This window comes from Centropristis striata, chromosome 11 (genome assembly GCF_030273125.1).
Source record: "Centropristis striata isolate RG_2023a ecotype Rhode Island chromosome 11, C.striata_1.0, whole genome shotgun sequence".
Classification (NCBI taxonomy): Eukaryota; Metazoa; Chordata; class Actinopteri; order Perciformes; family Serranidae; genus Centropristis; species Centropristis striata.
This window is the reverse complement of record NC_081527.1, coordinates 20,284,366-20,308,027: the sequence shown is the minus strand read 5'-3', so window position 1 is coordinate 20,308,027 and position 23,662 is coordinate 20,284,366. Positions and strand designations below refer to the sequence as shown.

General features: G+C 38.3%; 2 protein-coding genes across 2 annotated transcripts; one reads left to right on the top strand and one right to left on the bottom strand.

Moving 5' to 3' along the window:
• Window positions 1-525: 525 nt before the first annotated feature.
• atg9b (autophagy related 9B) lies at window positions 526-15,579 on the bottom strand. Its single transcript, XM_059344136.1, has 13 exons — window positions 14,875-15,579; window positions 14,683-14,726; window positions 12,960-13,024; window positions 11,774-11,944; window positions 9,535-9,676; window positions 8,629-9,377; window positions 8,080-8,233; window positions 7,652-7,831; window positions 6,612-6,857; window positions 5,839-6,080; window positions 5,630-5,723; window positions 5,256-5,340; window positions 526-4,104 (listed from the first exon to the last, which is right to left on the bottom strand). The coding sequence occupies exons 1-13, from the start codon at window positions 14,981-14,983 to the stop codon at window positions 3,947-3,949; spliced, it is 2,439 nt and encodes an 812-aa protein (XP_059200119.1). The 5' UTR covers window positions 14,984-15,579; the 3' UTR covers window positions 526-3,946.
• Window positions 15,579-23,080, top strand: abcb8 (ATP-binding cassette, sub-family B (MDR/TAP), member 8). Its single transcript, XM_059344137.1, has 16 exons — window positions 15,579-16,035; window positions 17,068-17,401; window positions 17,488-17,643; window positions 18,782-18,876; window positions 19,039-19,144; window positions 19,243-19,404; window positions 19,805-19,890; window positions 20,075-20,172; window positions 20,278-20,383; window positions 20,486-20,519; window positions 20,658-20,794; window positions 20,898-20,992; window positions 21,064-21,197; window positions 21,944-22,091; window positions 22,170-22,420; window positions 22,640-23,080. Exons 1-16 carry the CDS (start codon window positions 15,932-15,934, stop codon window positions 22,736-22,738), a joined length of 2,145 nt encoding a protein of 714 aa, XP_059200120.1. The 5' UTR covers window positions 15,579-15,931; the 3' UTR covers window positions 22,739-23,080.
• The last annotated feature ends 582 nt before the right edge of the window (window positions 23,081-23,662 follow it).

Below are 23,662 nucleotides of genomic sequence, written 5' to 3'. Positions count from 1 at the left end.
AGCAATATACAGGTGCATCTCAATAAATTAGAATATCATGGAAAGTCCATTTCCAGTAGTTCAAGTCAAATAGCCCCAACCGTATCAAAAGTATTGAGTTATATAGATGGACATACTTTTCAGAGGCCAACATTTCCATATTAAAGATACTTTTTAAAATTGGTCTATTGTAATTTTTTTACTTTTTGAGACACTGAAATTTAGGTCTTCATTAAATGTAAGCCACAATCATTATAATTAGAATAAATTAAATGAATTAAGACATGAAATGTTTCATTCTGTGTGTAATGGATCTTTATGTTATTTCTACTTTTTAATTGAATTACTGACATAATAGACTATACTGGCACAATAAACTTTTCTATGATATTCTAATTTATTGAGATGCACCTGTATCAAAATGTTGTTATCTTACATGCTGACGACGCAAAAGCAATATAAAGCAAAAGGAAATGAAAATTTAAATATATTTTTATTTCAAATAAACATAGCATAATCACACACACATGAAATGATTAAATACACTCAAAATAAGATTTATTTGCCTCTCTAAAAAAGCAACCCACATGTAAAGCTGTGCTGAAAACAAGTTCTTTTGGCATGTTTCATTTTTCAGCTAGTGTCTCTTAATTTACAGAACAAAACAGACCTTTGTAAAACCAACGACAACAAAAACAAAACAAAAAACTTAACATGTCTTAAAACATATTCAACATTTCAGGATGAAAACTTAGCACCTTGTTCCAGTCATTGTGATTGTTAGACTGGTCTATAGTGGATAAGAAACCACAGTAAGATGAGAAGGTTGGCTGTGATGACACCAGCAATTAACAAGGCACACTCCTGCTTCTTTAGGATATTCAGGACAGTGCAAATTCAGACACCATGATAAGAAGAAGTGTGCTGTTGGATGCAACGGACTGACACTAGATATCAAGATCAGTTTACAACTCATCTTACAAGCCACATCCAAAACTTCACGACATACTTGATGCTATACACAATGACTCGTAAAAGAAGAATACTGTACATAGTATGTGCTGCTAAATCTGTGAGAGTAAATCCAAATGGTTTACGTGAAATGGCTTTCTATGACTAATCCTTAACACTAAGGCACTGCTGAAAATAAAATGACAAACGTAACAGTGAGGTGTGAATGTGGAGACGCTCTAAAGAAACTCTGTGCACAGAGCTGAGCTCCAAGTCTCTACAACATAAACTCACTGCACAAACAGTGACCACAACACCCATGTAAGCATATTTAACAGTGTGACAGAGACAAACATTGTCCCCTACAGGGCGGACTTTTACTGACCAGAGGTAAGAATGACCTTTTGTGATTGGCCACAGTGCTTCCAGGTGAGTTTTGCTGTGGACGACGAGGATACAATACGTGCTGATGGTTTGCTTATTTACAAAATGACAAGAAGAGGTCATTCCGGATGGAGACTGACTTAGTGTCCCTTTTGAGACCGGCCCTTTCTAAAAATGTAACTGATGATATATATATATAATATATATATATACACACACACATATATATATATATATATATATACAAAAAATGTCTATTTTCTGTCAGTGCAAAATTCTGAGTTCATGTTAGCATAATTACGCAGTGGTCAAAATGCATTCCTTCCATAGACACACTCACAAAATAAACGCGGGATGAAATATATATTACTGTGATCTATGAACAACGTACAGAAGCCCAGAGTAGTGAGAAAAAAACCCCTGGTGCTTTGTTTTCTTAGTCTGATCTAAATAGTTTTTTTTCTCCTTAAACAACGAGTCTAAAGGTTTTGCAAGGATCATCATTCAAAGCAATTGGGGAAAAAATATCCGCTACACAGGTAGGGAATAAAGTTTGCCAGGATCATTTTCTTAGTTTTTTTTTTTTTCACAAAAAAAAAAATAAAAAAAAAAAAACACAAAAAAGAAAAATCCCATCTAAAAAAACTTTTCTCCACCTGTTTATAAGTCACAAAGACATCACCAGATTTTTTTTCTCACTCTCCCTTCAGGCTTCTATTGAAAAAAAATGGGTAGAGGTTATTCTTTTTTTATTTTTTTCACAGACTGCATCAACAGCCAGATTAAAGTGTAAAAATCACATTCAAAATCATGCAGCTAGCCATGTTATCTTTGCATTAATAAAACATTTGAATTCGAATTTCAAAATCAGTTTTAGAAAATACTTTTAGTGGGGATGTGTCATTTAATTTTTAAGTAAAAATTTTTCGGAAAACAGTCATTTGAAAATAAATAATACACAATTAAATATCTGGGGGGCAACAGGTAATAAATAAACCCAAAGCTAACCAATGATGCAGATTGTGGAAAGACTTTTTCTTTCTTCTCATGCTCTTACTTTGAAAGTATAAAGTCAACACTGAGAGGAACTACTGTCCTAAAACCTTCAAACCTAAAGCTGCAGAAGCAGCAGCGCACACTGAAATCAGCCCTTATGAATGATAAAGTTCCATTTTTTAATGTGAGCATTTTGGGGGAAAAAGGACACAAAAAAATGCTGATGTGCACAACAAAGATTTGTAAATGCAAAACCACCCTGTTTTGTTCTAAAATAAAATAAAATAAAATAAAATAAAAGACTCCTCCCAATGATTTCTATGACATCAAAGCTCGACTTTAAACATCTGCTGGGCAAGAAATGAGAACAGATTCCATTTACTCCTGTCATTAAAATCAAAATGCAGTTAAAAGATGCATCTGTACACTGCAAAAAATCTCAAACCTCATATACTGAATATATATATTTACAAAAGAGTAATTACACTGCAGAGGTATTGATGGGAGTATTAGTTTTTCTTCACCACCACTGAGGTAATACGGAAAACTAGGATTAAAATGCATGTTTTTATTTCGGTGTTAAGGCATAAAGCTGACTTTATGTCCAGCTTAAACAGACTTAGAAGACATCTTATACTGCATTGGGATTTTGACGCCAAGTGTATTTGGGGCCCATGTTTTCAGTCCTATTTTTGAGGAACAGCGTCCTGATATATCAGCTGTGGAAATATTAATACTGAACAAAATCTGTATTCAGGACCACTAAACACAGATAGCAGCATCAACACATGTGTATGTCTGGTTTAAAGGCATGCTTTGCCAGATACACATTGTGTTTTAGAAGTACAGCTCCTGTACAGTCAGTTCTTTACCAAAACAATACTTGGTATCTTTTTTTCAAGGATTAGCTCCGGAATATGTCAACTTTTAAAAGGATAAGTAAGACGCAAAAGTGTATTTACAAATCACCAGGGTCAAACAGCACAACTTGAAATATTGAATTATCTTTTTTGAGGTGATCAAAACTGTTCAGGCAGCGACGATACAGTTCGCACAGATCAAGACGCCACTATGTGAGAAACTTCAATTAGACTCATGCTGTAAATCTTTGTGATGCACAAATACTCCAAGAGGCTCAGCAGAAGTTGCGATGAGCCTTTTGCACACCTTTTCACACAGTGATCCTATGAACACACAATATTGTCTCTCTGTCAATTTACACACGGTTTATCTGTACAAGATTATGACATAAACAAGATGGATCGGACGGAAGACATATGGTTTCCCTGATGCCATAGTCTGCCTGATGTGACAGGATGAGGCGTGGAGGTGCAGAGACAGTGGTTATTCAAATGTGCCTCCCCTACAACAACCTGCTGAATGATGTTTTAAAGGTCCATGCTAAATTCTCCATGAAGATCATCTAAGGCCACAATGTTCATAGAAGAAAGTAAAATGTAAACACTATAAAACAAAAAAAAGAGAGGAGAAATTATCATGGCGATGTATCCCTTGTAGGATAAAAGGCCATTATTGTTCGACAAACACAGGATACAGAACCACAAAGCATAGATCGTAGACATGTGTCATTTTACAGAGTTTAAAAGAGAGCATATACCTTATGACATAAGGCACTTCAACAGTTACTGCCACTGCCCTGCTTTGGAGTAGATCCACTGTTAATCTCCTGATCATCTTCATTCTCCTCCTCCTCCTCCTCCTCTTGCCAGCCACCAAGGTGGACAGGGGTGGGCATGGAAATACTGGAACTGAGGCCACTTTGTGCCCGGAAACCTGACAAGAGTGTTAATACAAAGTCAGTCTTTCCACGGCATCATATAGTTAAAACAAAGGTAAATATTGAAACTTTTCAATCTGGTCATATTTTGTAATGTATTCACATGTAAAAGCTTTCAAGACTGGTCACCTGGCAAGATTACATACTGCTCCATGCCTGTGTATTAACACTAATGATGTTATAAAACCTAATATATTATGTTATGGATCATTAATCATTAGAAGGAATCATACTTGGGTTTTGGCATATTGTAGTGCATTTACGACAAACCATATACATGAAACTTTAATTTTATAGTGTTTTTTTTTTCGATAGACGAGCGAGAGCTGGATCCGACTGAGAATGTGAGGACACTGTACGCCTGACTAGTTACAAACAACCTGCATTAATCTCTACTTTACTCTAAATGGGACCATACTTTACAAAATGACCATCATGCTTGATTGAAGAAGACTTGAAACTAGCGATTGAGACCATAAACTCATTAGAAAAATGTTTACTAAAGTAATAAATCAGGTGATAAGTAGGGTTATTTTGTTAAAGACTTCGATACGATCTGACTTCTATTTGCAGCCATTAGAGCTGCCCCCTGCTGGCTATTAGAAAGACTACAGATGTAAGCCACCATGGCTTTACTTTTCAGACCTGGAGACTACATCCACTTCTTTTATAAGATGTTTTTTTTTTTTTTTTTAACTCTCTGGCAGTTACTTTTACTATAGTTCAACTTGAAGAACCTTAAAACTTGTAATAAGAAATAATGAGCTTCATATTTGCAGTTATGTAACCAGAGCAGGTTTGGTTTCTATACTGCAATATCCATGTAGTATAGCGCAAGTTTGACAAATATTAAAGCAGACATAATTGCTTCTAAAGTCTACTCTAATTGAATCGAAAGTCCGATGAGGCTCTGCTCAATTTGTAGTCGTTCTGACTGGAGTGTTTAATTAAGTGCTACAGATTTGAGGTCATGACCATAATTTCAGCGCTACAAGCCATTTTTCCCCATTACACTGAATCTTTGGAATCAATGTTAATATACAAAAAAAAGATAAATGCAGATGCACACGGCTAGTGATTTGTCACTTCCTTCAACTATACTTCTGTACATTTTGCAAGGTTCTTCAAAAACAGGATTTTTATTTACCAGTGTTTGTGTGCAGATCTCTCATTGGCATTGGGTTCTGCCACTGCCCTGAAGTTCTCTGTGGGTGGGAGGTCTGCTGGTGGAGCTGGAGAATCAAGCAGATGTCAATACGCAGCAGAACAAAGCACTAGACTAGCGGCCTACTGAAAAGTGTTATTCCACCTGAAATCGATCCTTTGAGTATCAATTATGGAACACCTCTAGACTTGGAAGAGGTTTTTTCACCACAACAACTCATCACTATAGGAATCCTTTGTAACTGACATGAATTCAAGCTGACTGAGTATCACTCTGAATTCCAGGCACACAAGAGAAAAAAGGAGGACATATATAACATTACATGTCAATTGTAGGGTCTGGAGGCAGAGAATTACCTCATGCATGTAGATGGCATGGAGACTCATCTCTGCTGAAGCAAACTCTGAATGCAGTGCGTTGCCCCGGATGTGAGAGTCACTGACAGACATGCTGAAAAAGATACATGTAAACCAAAGCTCATGATAAGAATTTGCATTTATTTATGCACATATTTCACCAAAAGGATTTATATGTTACAGTCAGAAATGTAATGTGTGATAAGCACCTGTCGATGATGGTGCGATCGCTGCGGTACATGGTGCTCTCGGGGTGGACGGATGAGTGCAGGAGGCCATGATGTAAGCGACCACGGCTGGCATTTGCGGGCTGGGAGGTGGACAAAGAGGCCAGGACGCTGGCAGCGGCAGAAGCAGCGGTGCTGGGTGGGACGAAGCGATGGTCTCGCCCTTGTAGCCCAGACGCAGTCAGAATGGGGTGAGCCAAGACACTGGCCAACAGATTATCAGGCTGGAAACAACAACATACATCAATACAGAGGCTAGGGTTGTCAAAAGTATCGATACTCAAAAAAGTATCGATCCTAAAACGTTGTATCTGGATACGATACTAATTTTCAAAAGTATCGATACCTAGCCAAGGAATGAACACTTAAGTTATTATTTTTTTATTAAGCTTTGCCTAATATTGTGCACAGATTACAATCTCAAAATACTGTTAGTTTATTGTATTTATTTATTTTTTGCACTATCTCAGACCTGAAGCATGTTATTATAGTTGCAGTTTCTTTTTGCACAACTGTTTTCTATTATAAATATTTAACCTGTGGTTCTGTTCATCTTTACATGTTGCATTTTTCTTGTTAATGAAAATATTTCTGTTAAATTTTAAGGGTCTTTGTTTTTATCCTGGTGGTATCGAAAATGGTATAGAGTTGAAAATTTTAGTATTGTGACAACCCTAACAAAGGCACTAATCAAATAAGAGAGCTTGCAATAAAAGAAGGTACATGGTATTTGTGTGATCCTCAAGGCTTCTTACCCCAGCGGCAGACTCGTTGGACTGCAGTGAGGTGCAGAGGGGAGCCTCAGAGAGCAGCAGCTGGGTGGAAGGGCCACCCTGTGCATCGTGCTGCACCTTTTCTTTAAGATGGCTGATAAACACTGAGCTCTCCTGAGGCGGCTGCCAGCGTGGGTTCTTAATGGTGAAATGCATGAGAGACAGCTCTGTCTTCCCATTTTCAGCTTGTTGGTATATGGAGGCCTCCGTCTGGCCCTCTGACATCCACTGCAAAAACAAGCAACAACATCTCAACATTTAATAAACCCTTAATAGGGCACTCACTGAAATACTTGCAAATTCCAAATTTCAACCCTAGAGAATATTACATACTGCCAGAATGTGTAAAACAACAACAACATACGGACCCGGGAGAGAAAATAAATTACAAGATTAAAGTGGCAAATCTACAAGAAAAAAATTTGCAGATTTATTAGATTTAAAGTGTTAAATCTGCGAGAAAAAAAGTTACTTTTTTTCACCTTTTTCACGTAAATCTGCGACTTTTTTCACGCAGATTTGCCACTTTAAATCTCTTAAATCTGCAAATTTTTTTCTTGTAGATTTGCCACTTTAATCTAGTAAATTAGTAACTTTTTTCTCTAAATATTACCCCCCCTCCCCATATTTGGCCCTAATATGCCGTCATTGTCAAGTTCTCCTGGTACAAGTCATTGAAGAATAACTGTTTGTACGACTGTTTCTTGCAGAATTTTTTTTCTAAATTTTTCATTTTTACATTGGAGGTCAAGGTCAATAAAGTTAATATTATTATATTATAATCATACTGATTGGTAGCCTGATCTTTGCTGATCAGCTGAAAGAAATCCATGTGGTTCTACGACCAAACAGAGAGACATGGGGAACCCATTTTGGATATCCGCTGAAGTTACCAAATATAGTTGCCCAATAAAGGGTTAAATAGTCACATAAATCTTTGCTCACTGAGAGTCAAACATCCACAGTCAGATAAAAGCTACTAAGTGACTTGAACCCTTTGTAACAGAAGGAACAAATCTTACCGTCGGGTTCCCATGGCGTCTGATGTCCATCTGCGCAAAGGAACAGATGTCTCCGACTCCAACCACCTCCACAGTGAAGTTCCTGAAGAAGTCGATTATCTCTAGAGACTTATTCCTCAGGTGAAAGATGAGGATGAAGGGTGTGACAATAGGACTGAGCAACTCCTCCAAAATAAACACCTGATTTGGACACAGATTATAGCCAAATATAAATATATATTCCTATTCAACACCGTCAAATGTATAAGTGTTCCCAAAAAATGCATCAGTTAGTTCAGTGATTGTACTATTAGACGGTATCCGGTGCGACAATTCATTGACCAGGTGCTACATTGAAAATGTCATCAATCACATCAAAAACTCATCCATATGTTGAGTTTAGATTATGACAAATGTGTTCCTATCCACTGAGTCTCTCCATTCCTCACCGCTTTGTACTGGAACAGCTGCGCCACCTCGTCTCGGGTCTCGCTCTTGTTAGCATGGCCCCTCCAGTGGTCTGGCATGTAGTGAATGTGTGCCAGCATGCACTGCAGCAGCTGTTCCGGACACCACACCATATGCTCATCTGGAATGAAGGACCTGGAGTAGGACAGGTACGAAATGTGTACATTTTTAAACAGCTTCACTACAAAATTAGGAAAACAGGATCATTTTGTTCAACGTAATCTGATTTATGATGAAAAATCTGATTACAGGACAATGATGCCCTTAAAATGTTCCATTATTCTTAAGTGATATGTAGAATGTGTACAGTTTCTTTTACAGTTAACTCCTCCCAACAACTTATCAATTACTTAATATTGAAGAAACAAGTTGAAAAACAATTAAAAAATACGATCTATTATAGAATACAGTCGTCTGTATTTCATGATATAAAGAGGAAAAGTTTCAACAACAAAGTACAGACAGCTTCCTTCATTTTAACAGCTACTCATAGCGACCCTGGAAAAAAAAGCACTGCTCTGAAAGCTCACCTGGCGACAGTAATAACCACTCCCAGCACGGTGATAGCTGTCAGAATATGCTGCACTGTCAGGACATCTTCATCATAGACTGTCAGTGCAATGAGCACAGCCAAAACTGAGCCTGAGAAAAAGGCAAAGTTCTTGGCGAGCACAGTCAGCACTGGCGACGTAAAGGAGTTCATGTATTTGGAAGTGGGTTTGTAGCCACGACCTAAACGTCCATGCAGCTCGTGGTCCAGCTCATTGAAGTGTCGCAGGTATAAACGTCCAAACAGGGACCAGCGTCGTGCTCCCAGGCTCCCGGGTTCTCTGCGGATCACTTCGGTATAGCTGAAGAAAGCGTAGAGCACCTGCCACACCAGGATGAAGGGACATAACAGTAAATTGGCCAATCCCATCAGCAGGATGACTCTACTGAGCTGCTGTGCGAGCTCCAGCCGGTTTCCACTGCGCTTGTACTTGGGGTGCAGGTTCCATTTATTCTGAAACAGAGAGCCCGGACCCCAGAAGAGGATGAGCTCAAAGTTGTACTTGAGGCCCTGGGTGAGGAACACCACATTGCCCAGCAGGGGGAGCTGCAGCTGCACTGGCAGCAGCGATTTGTTTATCATGGCCACCATGTAGTTCTTGAATCGCAGGATGCGGTGATAGATGTCAAGTTCTGTCAGCTCTTTCTTGTGTATGCACATCTGCTGCTCTCGTTGCAGGCTGATGAGCCGGTCCTGCACTTCCTGCCAGGGTAAGTTGCATAGTTCATCCTGGAACAAGTAGGCAAGGAGCACAAAGTAAGCTGATTTATATTACAGAGACAGAGCATGACAACACAATTCATCATTTTAGTTATGGTTATCTTCAAGGTTTTTAAAATCACAGTACATTTGTCACAGGATTGGGGTCTCCAGGTGGAGCACTTACCATTCTGATCTTCAGTGCTTTAATGTAGAACTGTCTGATCTCCCAGTAGCTCAGAACATTGCAAAATACTTTAATGAGTCGATAGATCCAGAAAATGGCTGCCATGATGAGAAGGAATATAATCCAACTGCTCTCTTGAATACTGAAAAGAAACAAAAGCCCTTTTTGTCAGACACCGCTGACTTTATATATCTGTTACTGTCATGGATTTCTATCATTCTGATGCTGATGAAAGCTAAAATGTTAGTTCTAGGTGTATTCTAGCACGCCATGACATTTACAGAAAGAGACACAATTTTTGTGCGATATTTGGAAGAGAATTGAAAGATATAAAACAAAGCTAAAAAAGTCCTATAAGTGGTTACAGGGGAAGCTCATTTGAAATCTGAGATTCAGAAGAACATCTACAGTGAATAGGCAGAAGCCCACACATAACCCCCCCCCCCCTCTCCTCTTCTGAGATTTATAAATTGATCCTTTTTCAGCATATAACTTATGACATGATAATCAGATGAGAAAATGGGCCATGGTGGTGCTCTGTGTATGCTGCAACATACCAAACTAACACCAAACTCATGTTGACAGGTTGTAAGAGGCACATCCTTACTTTATCCTAAAATTAAGGAATCTTCTGAGTAATGGATATCAAAAGCACATTGGGCATTAGTTACCCATACTTATAAGCACAGAAATTTGTGAAGCTGCTGATGCCCTCTAACAGCTTTTCTATTTAATGTTATATCTATTAGCTTATAGAATAAACAAACTAGATGGGCACTCAGGGAATCTATCCCCCCGGCAAGGCCTGCTGTATCTGTGAATGTTAGTTAATGTTAGCAAAAGAGAAAAATAATGTGTGTATCCGCCCCGTGATTCAGATCCTCCTCGAAATCTAATGGGTGCTTCCTTGGCTCACTCTACACCCTCCCACAAAGTTTCATGAAAATCAGGTCAGTAGTTTTCCCATAGTCCTGCTAACAAACAAACAAATAAACCAACAAAACAAACTGATCCGAAAACATGACCTCCTTGGCAGACAAGCACTTGGCTTTAATATGGAAATTAGAGAAGTTATGAGGACATGAGGAGGACAGAGAGGTTCCTGTGGAACAAGCTGCTCTCAAATTAGAACATGGTTTTACGTCATTGACTTTGATATTAAGGACTACTGAGCCACAGTCGGAACAAGAAACAAATTAATGTGAGGCCTATTAGACAAGCTGAGGAACCATTTAAAAAAATGACAACATGAGGTGGGGGCGGGGGTCTGTCCCTCTCAGCCAGCTAGTCAGGTGTCATGTGGTTGTCAGCCTGCTGGCCCGGCATCTCTGCAGGACAGTTTTACCTCACTGAAGCTATCAATTACATTGTCCTGTTCCCTAAAGCCAGTCTCAACACAGTACACAAATACCTCCTTCCAAGTAATCATTTGCAGGAATGAGGCAAGTGAAAGCTACCAATCTCAGGTTCAAATAAACAACGAAACTGAGAAAGAAAGACGTCACTAGTAATTTAAATCATCAATCCAACATAAAAAATAACAGGTCAATATGGTTAAACCTTGTGCTTTTTGATAGAACTGTTTTTAAAATCAAATCCAACCTTGAAGGCTTGTTCATAACCTGCAATTACCTCTGGCATTTAGTCATTTTTCCTAACATGAATAAATATAATTTGGCAGATGTCTTCAAAAGGATAAAACATTATAAAACAAGCAATAAGGTTGAATAATAACTGAGTAATAGTAGTCAAATATAAAGACTGTTTTTTCTAAGAGTGCTGGCAGTTAATAAGAGGCATTGCCTACCATTGCAAATACAATTTCTCATGATTTTCTGGGGTAAATCAAGAAACCCACAGAGTGCAGCTAAATAGGCTGCTGTTCCATATTCTTCCTTGTGAATGCGACTGTATTTTGCAATCTGAACCCGCATCTGACTCAGTCCAATAAGAAATTAAGTCTGAAAGTCTGATTACAACTGTATTAAGCCAGACAAATTAAATCCCTCTAAAGGCCTGTCTCTAAAAGACCTCTAATAATATCCAAGACCATGTCTGCTTGAGAACAAAGCGTCTAATCAAACTGGCTGGAAAGAGAGGACGGGCACATCCCTTTATGAGACTGTTTAGCCTTTTCAATTCATTTTGCTCGACGTTTCCACTTTTTTTGCCCCCAAAGGAAAAAAAATACAATTTAACACTCTAAAGCTCTCCAAAATAGTGTATTTAACATAATTACCTCTGAGTGCACTGCTCACTGGGGAGGATGGCATCTGGAAGAGTGACTTTGTTCCTGTCCAAGGGGTTCTGGCCTGACCCGGTGTGGTTGACAGCTCGATTAGCAAACAGGACATCATACTCCACACAGTTGACAAGGAACGTCGTGAACGTTACCACAAACAGAAACTGACTGTTAGGATGAGATGACAATAGAAAAAAAATATTAGGCATCATACTCAGTGACAGCTGAAAAACAAACAAACTAAAAAAAAAACAGAGCCATAACAACGACAAGCAAGATTAATATTGGTATACAGTATTGAGACATTGACATTGACAAACACAGCACTCTGCAAATACTGAAAAGTGAATAATGTATGAGTGCAGATAAGACAGATCAACTGCAGTTCCCTTATTAAATACGTTGACAGGCTGAGGTTTGTTTTGGGCTGTCATTGTGTCCAGCTTTCTCCAGCAAATGGTGGAAGGGGCCCCATATTAATAAGTCGCCAACCTGGAAAAGCTCATGTCAACCCTTAAATACAATGTTATCCATTCCAATAACACCTGGTCCCCTTTCCTGCAATCATCCAGAGCTGATTCCTCTTTATACTGCTCCACTCACCCAAAGCTTGACAACTGTGGCCAGAACTGAATACGAGTCAGACTTGCCAAATTAAGCCTGGCTTATTTGGTAAACTTGCTTTATGAAACAGTCCCCTGGACCCCAATAATAGAAATGGCCTGCTGGTAGCGGCAAGACATTATCTCAGGCAGCAGGAATGGAAAATAAACAATAACACATTGGCCTGGTGATGTGAATATGACTAACAATGTAAGTTAAACCTGGAGAAATGCTGCAGAAAGGTGATACTACTAATAATAAAGCTAATAGAAAAAAACCCAATAATAAATAGGTTAGTGATTTGTGTGAGGAAATAATTTCACATGAGTTTGTAAATACAGCTGCTGTTGAAATCGTCTGGCTGAACTTGTTCACACTGAAGCCTGAGGCACACTTAACTGTCACAACAACATGAAAAATTACTGGTCACACACGAGGTCCAAGTCTCAGACAACTAGACAAAGCAACCTGTTGGAACTGCAAAGTAAATCTAATGCTTTTAATTAGAAACATATATCACTGTGTCTCAGGATGTACATTAGGAATCTGAACTCTGTATTATTTATTGTTTGATACTTACATGAGTTCAAAGAACTCTGACAACATCATACAAGCGAAGCCATTTTTCTGATGAAAATGATAGATGTGGACAGGCTGGTTAAGGAAAATCTGAAATAACAATTACTTAAACATTAAACAAAGCATTTTACATGGCCTGTTGCTGAAAAGAGTAGGGAAGCACAATTTGGGCTATATTGGGGCATGAAAAAATATATATTATGTATTTTTCCAATAATTACATCATAGCCAATAACACAAAGCCAAATTGCTTTTATTGACCTAAAAGTAGCATAGCTGTCGCCTAACCCTTTCCTTAAAAAAAATTAACATAACATTTACAATATGCATTTGTCATTGTGTTTTATTTGAAGACTAGGCAGCCAATGGCTCTAATTTCTATAAAAGCCTTTATTTTTGTATTGAGTATATTAACAAATTGACACATCTGACAGATAATTTCAAGCCATTTAATTTAAATTCTAAGGCAAAAGGTATCGTTTTTCAACCTGTAGTTTTGTACAAACTACAAGTGTAGCTATCAGTTATCAGTATCATCTGAAAAACAGCAATAGTGCATCCATAGAAAACACCTTGATTTAGCACAACAATCTTCAGGAAAACATGAAATATCATTAATCTGCCAATCATCACACTCAAGTTCCTGTTCCTAGAAATCTCCCTTGCCAATTGGTCCCTGTAGTAACACTGTAAGGTATATGCCAGGCGAGAAGTAAACATTGTGAAATTCAACAGATTCTAAATATGACTACAGGCAAGCATCTTAATAAGTATGTGTGTCAGCAAAACATGATGATATATGCAATGACAGTACACTTTGGGAGACATGATACTTAAAGAGGAACACCACCTAAGTGAACTCCAATATGATGTTTTAGTGGCCCAGGAAAGGTCGACCCATATTTATTAGCTCTCTCAAAGCCAGAAACCAGAGAAGTAAGTCTCAAAATTGTGACGTCATCAAGTATAAAGTCTGGAACTGCTCAAGAGACAATGAATAGTTTTGAAATGGATAATGTACCCATATACTCAGGACAGTCCCCTGGGTGCTTTCAGAGTCATCTTTAACATATATCCCAATTCGCTGTCTAAGGGACAGATTGACTGATGTGCAGACATAGAAAATATTGTACTGAACATATAATGCAAAAAACGATGCTTGTTTTGATTTAGAAATGGTGTCATGATCATGCAGTTCTTCCAGCAGAGCACTACACAAATAAAATGTACTTTCCTCTATCACCTACAGATGGCTGAAAAGTGACAGCGAACAGGCATTAAGGTGTGGAACGCATTTGCCAAAGATGTTAATGTAGTCGACAATGTAATATGTTGTGTGTATAATGTTTAATCATATTAAATATTCTTTAATTGAGTTCCTTGTTTAAGAAAGCAGCCTTCTGAGTACCTTTGCATTGTCATATTGGTGTCAAACAACCAAGATACATATAGAAAGGGTCTATTTTCATTCCAGCTCAAAGATTTATGATATATGTGGCCATATTGATAATTATTGAATTTCCCCGATCTAAAACATGTATCATATCAGCCTCAAAAATCCCATATTGATCAGGTTTCAGCACTCTAGTTTTTTGGATTTAGGAGAGAGTTGCTAATATTTACTATATTTTTGGACTGTCTTGGACCATAGGCCATTTATGCATTCTGAAATAGGCATAGTCTCCCTTTATATATACTGTTGTTGGTTTTTTTGTAAAGGATATCCTTTTGAAGAAGTTATCCAGGTTCTTGATATGGTGCCATGAGTCTGCAACATAAATGAAAGCATTAGCACTTTGACCCAGTTACATGTTTTTCCAGACAACTAAAGTATTGATAAGGTAAAATACTATGAATGTGCAGCAAGCCAACTATATTAAAGATAATTCATGCTTTGGTCATAATGACATGTTTACCTTTCAGGCCTTCGGGCACATGCACCAGTAAATCCTCCTCTCCTGGTGGTGAGTCCTCCTCAAAGTCCTCAATCCTCGTATACTCCTGGTAAGCTTCAAAGTTGGCCATTGTGCTTCACATTCTTCACATTCCCCCAAATGACGAGCTACTTGTAGTAAACACTGTGTGAAATGAATGCAGTCTGGTAACCTCAGCTACATTCTGTAGCTCAGCAGCTCAAACAGTTCAAATGAGGGTAACGTTAGCTTCAGCTAGCACTAGCCTGCTAACTTGCTAGTCTAACGGACAACGCTCTTGTAACTCTACACTACCATGGCAACATGAAAAATACTCGGTGGCAGTTAAGAGTTGAGTACGCAAATCTTCGGTAGATTAACAAATAAATATTAGTTAAAGTCGTTTATGAGAACAAATGAAGACAACAGTGTGATGGCTGGTTAGCCTGTGAATGATTCAGCCACTCATGTAGTCCGGGTGAAACGGTTTGTTTTGTTCCCGACTTCGTCCATCTGCTGCTGTTCGGATCTTCTTTCTTCTTCTGCTCAAAGTCCAAATCCTGACCGGAGCTCGTTTTATACACGCGGCTAGTTATCAATCAAGATACGGTGATCTTCAAGTCTGCCCCGAGGTCCGTTAGTTGCTTTCCAAAAATACACCATCCAGTGTGTCCACTGTTTTTGTCTTTCACAAACAAATGTCAACAAAACGTCATTGACGCCACTTCCGTTTTTACCAACCGTCATTTCCGGCTGTGAGTTGTAGTTTTCTCGCGTTTATCAAAATAACGTCTGATTTTTTTCCGTGTCTCTGTTTAAAAATGTAGCACGAATCTCTTGAAATTAAAAATTTTCACTTGTATGCCTCCTGTGAAATAAAGCATCACTCCCTTATCACGAAACAATCTTCATAATAAAAAACAAAACAAGTCTGAAGCTACAGAAATGCACTCTGGGTCGGTGTCAACATGGCAGCCTGCATGGTGCCTGTGGATTACTGCAGAGCTTAGCGATTATTTTTGATTTAATGAGCTTGTTATAACTGAAATAACCCTACAACATGTTTCAGTTACTCTGCTGCAGAGCAAGCATCAGAGCTCCAGTCCGGTCATTGTCGTTACACCCGCGGTGCAATAAAACAGCAGACCTATGGAAACTTTCAAGGTAGGGTAATGTGACCGGTAACCACTGTAGCTAATGACAGATGACTTGGAGCTGCTATATAAGCCATATGTTAGTTAATCAACACTGAGAAGCTTGGCCTAATTTGATTTTGTAGAAGAAGTACATCTTGACATAGCTAGTTTCCGCTATAGATAGACACAGTGGGATGCATGTGTGTATTTGAGTTTGTAATCAGAAACAAAAAAATGAATCGTGCACAAGCAACTTTAAAATGAGCAGGAATTACGATTCATTTATTGAATCAATTCTTTTGAATTGCAGCAACAAATTGGTGACAAGTGACAACTTATTTTACACGATACAACATGCATTTATTAAACTTGAAAAAACCCAAACAAAGTTTCAAAAATACATGTAAAAAATAGGTAAATAAAATAAATATTATCTATAAAGAAATAAATGTATAACGTTCAGAACATTTTGTTTGGAAAAACTGAAATCAAATCACATCGAACAGTTTCTTAAATGCAATGTATTTCAATGTAACTGGCATCACTAAAATCATTGTGAGAGATTTTTAAGGAATCATCACTCAGATTCTTCTCAGTGATCGTCCATACGGGCGTATGCATTATCCTTGGCTATACCATATTTCTATCAAAAATAAATACGATGAAATTTTCTGAACATAAATGTATAATACCGAAAAATAAATCAGACCAAAATTAATGAGATCAAATATGTTGTAATACTTTCATAACCTGCTGAAAAATCTTCAACGTATTCAGCATTTTGGTCAACTTTATTCAACATATTCCAGTCAGTAATTCATTAAAAAAGACGGAATAATAACACAAGACAAAAAGACAGCCTCATTGCGAAACAGTATGCGGCACAGTAATGTTTTTTTCTAATTTATTATTGTTTTAATTATTAATTATCATTAATTATTGTTTTTATAATTGTAAAAATGAAAATGAGTTTAGCCCTACACATTTACATGAGCTTCACAATACTGTCATAACAGGTTTTCGAACACCTTCTTGTAATAATATGCTTTTTCATACCTAGGTGGTACACGTCTCTACGATCTCCAGCATACAGCTCCACACAGCAGCCTGGAAATGCTGTCAGTCGTATATGGAGCCTCACTCAGAGAGCTGTCCGCCAGTCAACCACCCGCACATCCAAACCCCCAGGAGTGGCCCTGAAGGTCCTTCTGGGACCAGCCGTACTCACAGTCTCCACTGCACGACTGTTCTGCCATGTTGCTCACTGCGAGGCAGATGTGAATAACAACACACTGGTGGAAGTTGCAGCTAAAAGTCCTGCACCTGAGTTCAAATGGCATATTCTGTGGGAATTTGTCAAACCTCAGCTGTTTTCTCTCGTCTGTGCTGTTGTGGTAAGCTTGAACCACTTCTCTTTAACATTGTGACATGTAATTTATAATCATCAACTACAATTAAAACGATGTATTTTTCTTTTCAGCTTGCTTTTGGTGCAGCTATCTTGAATATTCAAATCCCCTTGATGCTCGGGGATCTGGTGAATGTTGTGGCACGTTACCTGAGAGAACAGGCTGGGAATTATTACCAGGAGATAAGAGGCCCTGCACTGAAATTACTCGGACTGTATGGTATCCAAGTAAGTGCACAAGAAATCTGTGAATGCTCTTAGCAGTGCTCTTAACAACTTAGTATATCCTACACCGACTGTACTTAATTCTGGTCAAAGCTCTGGTATATTAAGTTCACTCCTACACAGCATTGCCTAATCTCCACCAGGAGTCTTAATTGTACCTTTTAAAATATGTAATTGTAGTATAGCGGATAATAACTGGACATTTATCTCCCTGTTAAATAACTGAGAAGAAATCCAGGTGGTGGATGCAATAAAAGCAACACCTGGGCAATATAATGCAACCCAATACAACAGCTCTGAGATAACTAACACCTTTATGAAGCTTGTTAGCAGCTGTGACAGCTTGTGGCTCGTATTGTTTTCACCTTGTGAGTCTGTGTCTGTGTCCTGGGGACAGCTACTGTAGCAGTAACTACACCAGAAGTGGTTTCGAATACTTTGCCAGTTGTTTACACCACCTTGATTCCAAAAAAGCTGGGATATATTCTAAAACGTAAATAAAAGAGAATGCGTTAATATCCTTTTTGATATTCAACTGAAAACTATACAAAGACAGTATAGTGAATGTTACACTTAGTTTTTGTTAATATACACACTAAAATCTGAATTTGATGCACTTTGTTTTAATTTTACACAGTGTCCTAACTTTTCTGGAATCAGGGTTGTATGTCCAAGCAAGATGCAGTCACGAAACTTTACAAGTGTATAGTTAACATCAAAATAAGGGCAGAGTTTGATGATATGTGTTGTCGTGTCATTAAAGCTCACTTAGGTGGGGTCAGTGGTTTAGTTATACCATTATTATATATATTTGTTAGAGTAGTGTTGTTCAACTCTACAATACCATCACTTCTAAGGCTGTTGTTGGCGTGTTGTTATTGGATTACATTATGAAGTGTAAATGTGGAGAACACACTTTTCCAGTAATTCTACCCATTTAGTTATGGCTAACACTTCCCATTGTTTGAAGAAATTAATTTTTCTTGGAGCAATAAATCTTATTATACCCTAACATGACCGCATTTTCTGTTCCACTCACTTTCAGTCTGAAGAAAATGTGCATAAAATGTCTTATAAATGTCACAGCTGTTTTTGGGGAAATGGTCTGTTGCTGTGGTCATTAATTATAGCCTTTGTGCAGGGCCTGCTGACGAGTGGCTACATCATCCTGCTTTCAAGGGTGGGGGAGAGAGTGGCAGCAGACATGAGGAAGACTCTTTTTGCATCCTTACTGAGGTACATATTCCCTCATTTTAGAGCAAAACAAAGCTTGGATACAGTTAAAGTAATGGTCACCAGACAGGTTGCTGTCATGTTTATTCTCATAGATGGACTACATCTGCAGTCCAACAAGCGTTGTTAACATTGTCTGGATTATTTATTTATTTTTTGTCTCAGGCAAGATGTGGCTTTCTATGATGCCAATAAAACTGGACAGCTGGTGAACCGTTTGACTGCAGACATTCAGGAGTTCAAGTCATCTTTTAAACTAGTCATCTCTCAGGTATAATATGCTATATTTGTGTTTTAAATAAGAAGTTGTGTGCTGTATAGTTTTAGACTCCTGATTCCTGTTTTTTGCTCTTTTTTGCATATTTGCAGGGTCTGCGCAGTATTACACAGACAGTTGGATGTTTCGTCTCTCTCTATGTCATCTCCCCCAAACTCACGGGTTTGACGGTAGTTGTTCTCCCATGTCTGGTGGGAGCCGGGGCACTCATCGGCTCGTTCCTACGCAAACTATCCCGTTTGGCTCAAGAACAGGTGATACTGAATACATTGTCATATTGTTTTTGATACAGTTTTAGTATCAGAAAGCCATAATTCAAAAAGGCCAGTAAAACAGACCTTCTTTATGAAAGTGGCAGACGTACTGTGGCTCTTTCTTTCTTAACATAATATAGAATTGATTTAATGTAGGTTAGTTCATGAAAGTTTTGCTTAAAAGAACAAATAATGTGTGAATCTAGTGCGAACAAACTTAACGAAATAAAGATGGGTCCATGTCAATGCTTATGCTAGAAAACAACTGGAAGAATGTCGTAAATATACATTTTTATTGTCTGTAACTACAGCTTGTACAATTTGAGATGCAATTAAATTGATGTTTTTAATGCAATTTTAGTTTTTATGTTTTTTGTCTTGTCTTTGTGTTTGATTTAAGGTGGCAAAAGCAACAGGAGTGGCAGATGAGGCACTTGGCAATGTGCGGACAGTGAAAGCTTTTGCGATGGAAGAGCGGGAGCTCCAGTAAGTAACATTATAGTTTGCTGTATTTATAGCCATAGTACTTAGAGAAACACAGTATGGGCTATTCACAGTTCTAAACATGGTCCCAAACATGGTCCCATCTTGTTTCCTAGCAATGCAATTCCACTGAAAGGGTCTATTCTGTGTTTCAGAGATAATATGTTAATGTTTTTTTTTCCCTCAGGTTATATGCATATGAAGTTGACAAATCATGTGAAATGAATGAAAATCTTGGTACTGGAATAGCAGTTTTCCAAGGACTGTCAAACGTTGCCCTGAACTGTAAGTGTATTTTATCGACATTAACTGATAAATAAACTGTTGAGCAGATTGGGGCTGTTTCTTTCCAGTGTAGTAATGTTTTTGTGTTGTGCGCTGTTAATACAGGCATTGTCCTTGGAACTATTTTTGCTGGAGGGACTTTAATTTCTAGCAATGAAATGTCCCCTGGAGACCTCATGTCCTTCCTGGTTGCTTCTCAGACTGTTCAGAGGTAAAAGACACGACTCGTTACACAGTGATTGCCCTTGATTACCATTTACAATTAAATGTAGCTGTTGTTGGTGTATAACTCCTGTATTCTCTTTATGCTCAGGTCATTGGCCAGTATCTCTATCCTTTTTGGACAGGTGAGTAAAATTTACATAGTCAATGTTTAGAGTATGCATCCTGTGAAAAAGAAGCATTATATTATGTGTGCATTATGGAAACAGCTAAGATGTTATTCAGTGAGAAATCAAGATGTCAATCTCTAACATTTTCAACAGATGGTAAGAGGACTAAGCTCTGGGGCACGGGTCTTTGAATATCTAGCTCTGGTGCCGACTATTCCCCTGTCTGGAGGAGGACGCATCCCGTACCATTCTCTGACAGGGAGAGTGGATTTTATGAACATTTCATTCAGGTTGAAACCTCATCTCAATTCAGGCAGACAATTCTAGACACGAACTGAGCATAAATATCAGAGGATTCTATCTATTGATTCTTTTTATTATTATTTTTTATAGCTATCCAACAAGACCCGGCCATCAGGTCTTGACCAAGTTCAACTTAACACTGCCACCTTGTAAAACTGTTGCCATTGTTGGAGAATCTGGAGGAGGTAATGTCCTAGTAAATGACTGTAAGTGGAAACAATGTGAGACAACAAATGATTAATCCAATACATTGTAGGAAAGTCCACCGTGGCGGCCTTGCTGGAGCGTTTCTACGACCCGACCAGCGGTGTAGTCATGCTAGACGGACTTGACATTCGAACACTGGATCTGTCCTGGCTCAGGGGAAAAGTCATTGGATTTATCAATCAGGTAAAGATTATTTATCATTCATGCTGGGGTAGGCAGTTTTGTGAAAAAAAACTCCATAATTTGAAAATACAACTCTCCCCTCTGTCATAAGCCCCCTCTACCTAACGAGCTTGGGCATATGCACTCGATTCATGCAGTTACCTGTACGAGTACTTGTCATTAATTTTAATCACCTCGATCCTGTTGGTCATCCAGATGCCGTTAAATAGCACCAATTCCATGATAATAACTGCCTTTGGCTAGAATTAGCAGATGCCTAAACTATTAGCAACATTTCCTCTTCATCTCTGAAATGCTTCATCTAATTGATACATGTTTTATAGCATTCATTGTCTTTTTTTTAATTAAGTCCATCTTCCTTTATTGTGTTGCTTAGCAGTGTGTTGCTAATACTTGATTAGCAACTTTTTTGCCACTGAATCAGGTTTTCACCATCTGTAGTTTTTTGTAGAACAGCCAATAGGAGCGTCCTCTCTTAATTGACCTGTGATTGGCCAAATATCACTGCGGTCACTGACTAGATTTTCTAAAGCCTGAAAAAGGAACAAGAGGAAGTGAAGAAGTCTCGTTTTCTCCCAGACCACTTGAAATAAAATGAAAATAAAATGCTGAGAGGTTATTTTTGGATTTTGGCCCAGCTTTAATGAACCCATTTTTATATCAGTGCATTAGTTAATAAAACTATTAGTTCTACACATTCGCAGCGGTCTAGTTTTCGCTGTATCTTCCACCTTTTGTCTTTTCAGGAGCCAGTTTTGTTCGGATCATCTATCATGGACAACATCCGCTTTGGGAAGCCTGAGGCCACAGATGCTGAGGTCATTAATGCAGCCAAGCAAGCCAACGCTCACACCTTCATTACAGGTTTCCCAGACGGCTACAACACTGTGGTTGGTGAGTGCTCCCGTTTAGGCTATTAAAGATAATGTTTGAGGGCCATTTAAATACTTAACTCCAGATTTCTGAACCCAGGTGAGCGAGGTGCGACGTTATCAGGTGGCCAGAAACAGCGCATTGCCATCGCCCGCGCCTTGATCAAGAACCCCTGCATCCTGGTGCTGGATGAGGCCACCAGCGCCCTTGATGCAGAGTCGGAGCGAGTGGTGCAGGAGGCTCTGGACAGGGCCACGAGTGGTCGCACTGTGCTCATCATCGCCCACCGGCTGAGCACCATTCAAGGGGCTGACCTCATCTGTGTCATAAGCAATGGTCGCATTGTGGAGGTGAGGCAGCAGAGTATTTCGAGAAATGGAGGTGCTCTTATCTATCGTTAGAAGTCTTGGTCAATTTATTGGACTGCCTTGCAAGTTCAAAGACGCGCTAAAGAGAATTCAGTCTATTCAGTGTTCAGTAATTTATATATTGGTCGCGTCCATTCTTAATGTGTTGAGTATGTAATATAAGTTTGAATTATATCTAACAGCTTCCTCTTGTCTTCTAAGGCTGGGACTCACTTGGAACTGCTGAGCAAAGGAGGACTTTACTCTGATCTGATCCGCAGGCAAAGAGCTGAGGGGAAAAAAAATGAGGGGCAGAAATGAACACACCTAAAACTGGTTTACTGTAGATCTACAATGAGTAATGGAATTTCTTTTTAAATTAAATAAATAGAAAAGACTTGTCTGGACAGCTAAATTATGTTAAAACATGTACTGCAAATCTACCAGCTCTCTGCCTAGTTTTACGACAAACTCTGAAATTTATGTATGTAAATGAATATGCGGACCAACTGGATAGACCTGTGATGATTAACAAACTACACTATTGTACAGTATCTTGGCAATCTCTGGGAATTTCATAACACTGTTTTCTCTTATCCTGTATAAAATGACCAACTATATTGTGGTAGAAACAGAATTAAAGTATGTTTAATTAAAATATAATGTCTATGGTTTTTTCCCTTTTTTATGGATCATAATACACTGAATTTCCAATTTTTGTCAACTACATGGTTGAAAAAACTCAACAATGAACCTAAATAATGAGCAGTATATTTCTTTGTGGATAGTTTCAGTTATTGCAGTGATGATTGAAAGCTGTTGTGACAGCTGCAGGAAACAAACAATAGAAACTTTTTACAGCTGCTTTTTTTGATTATAGTATGACTTTAATGTCCCTTTTTGATGTTGCCATTATTTGATCTATCTCTTGTGTGTCTGTGAAGTATATGCGCTGGTACAGAGTCTTGCACAGAGTCGTGAATATTAGCTATCTTTATTCATTAATTGCATTATAGGCTCATTTTGATATGAATCCCTTTGAATAGTGTTTACATCATTAAACAGAAAAATTAATCTGCTTTTAATTAATTATTTAAAGTACACTAACATATAGTGCTCCTCCCAAGAAAATTCCATTTGCAGTTTGAGTTTAGATTACAAATGATCAATTGAAGTAATTAACCCATTTCTTAAACTAAATAAGCTATTTTAAAAAACCCTTGTATCAGCTGTAAATGCATCGTC

Excerpts from the sequence above, each read along its gene's own strand:
- atg9b (XM_059344136.1), bottom strand. The coding sequence starts at position 14,983 with ATGGCCAACTTTGAAGCTTACCAGGAGTATACGAGGATTGAGGACTTT. Across the intron at positions 13,025-14,682 it reads TGGATAACTTCTTCAAAAGG|ATCTATCATTTTCATCAGAA; the intron begins ATATCCTTTACA and ends CAGCCTGTCCAC. Across the intron at positions 5,724-5,838 it reads GATCGCACCATCATCGACAG|CATGTCTGTCAGTGACTCTC; the intron begins GTGCTTATCACA and ends TATCTTTTTCAG.
- abcb8 (XM_059344137.1), top strand. The coding sequence starts at position 15,932 with ATGTTTCAGTTACTCTGCTGCAGAGCAAGCATCAGAGCTCCAGTCCGG. Across the intron at positions 19,405-19,804 it reads CCCGTTTGGCTCAAGAACAG|GTGGCAAAAGCAACAGGAGT; the intron begins GTGATACTGAAT and ends GTTTGATTTAAG. Across the intron at positions 20,384-20,485 it reads GCTTCTCAGACTGTTCAGAG|GTCATTGGCCAGTATCTCTA; the intron begins GTAAAAGACACG and ends CTTTATGCTCAG.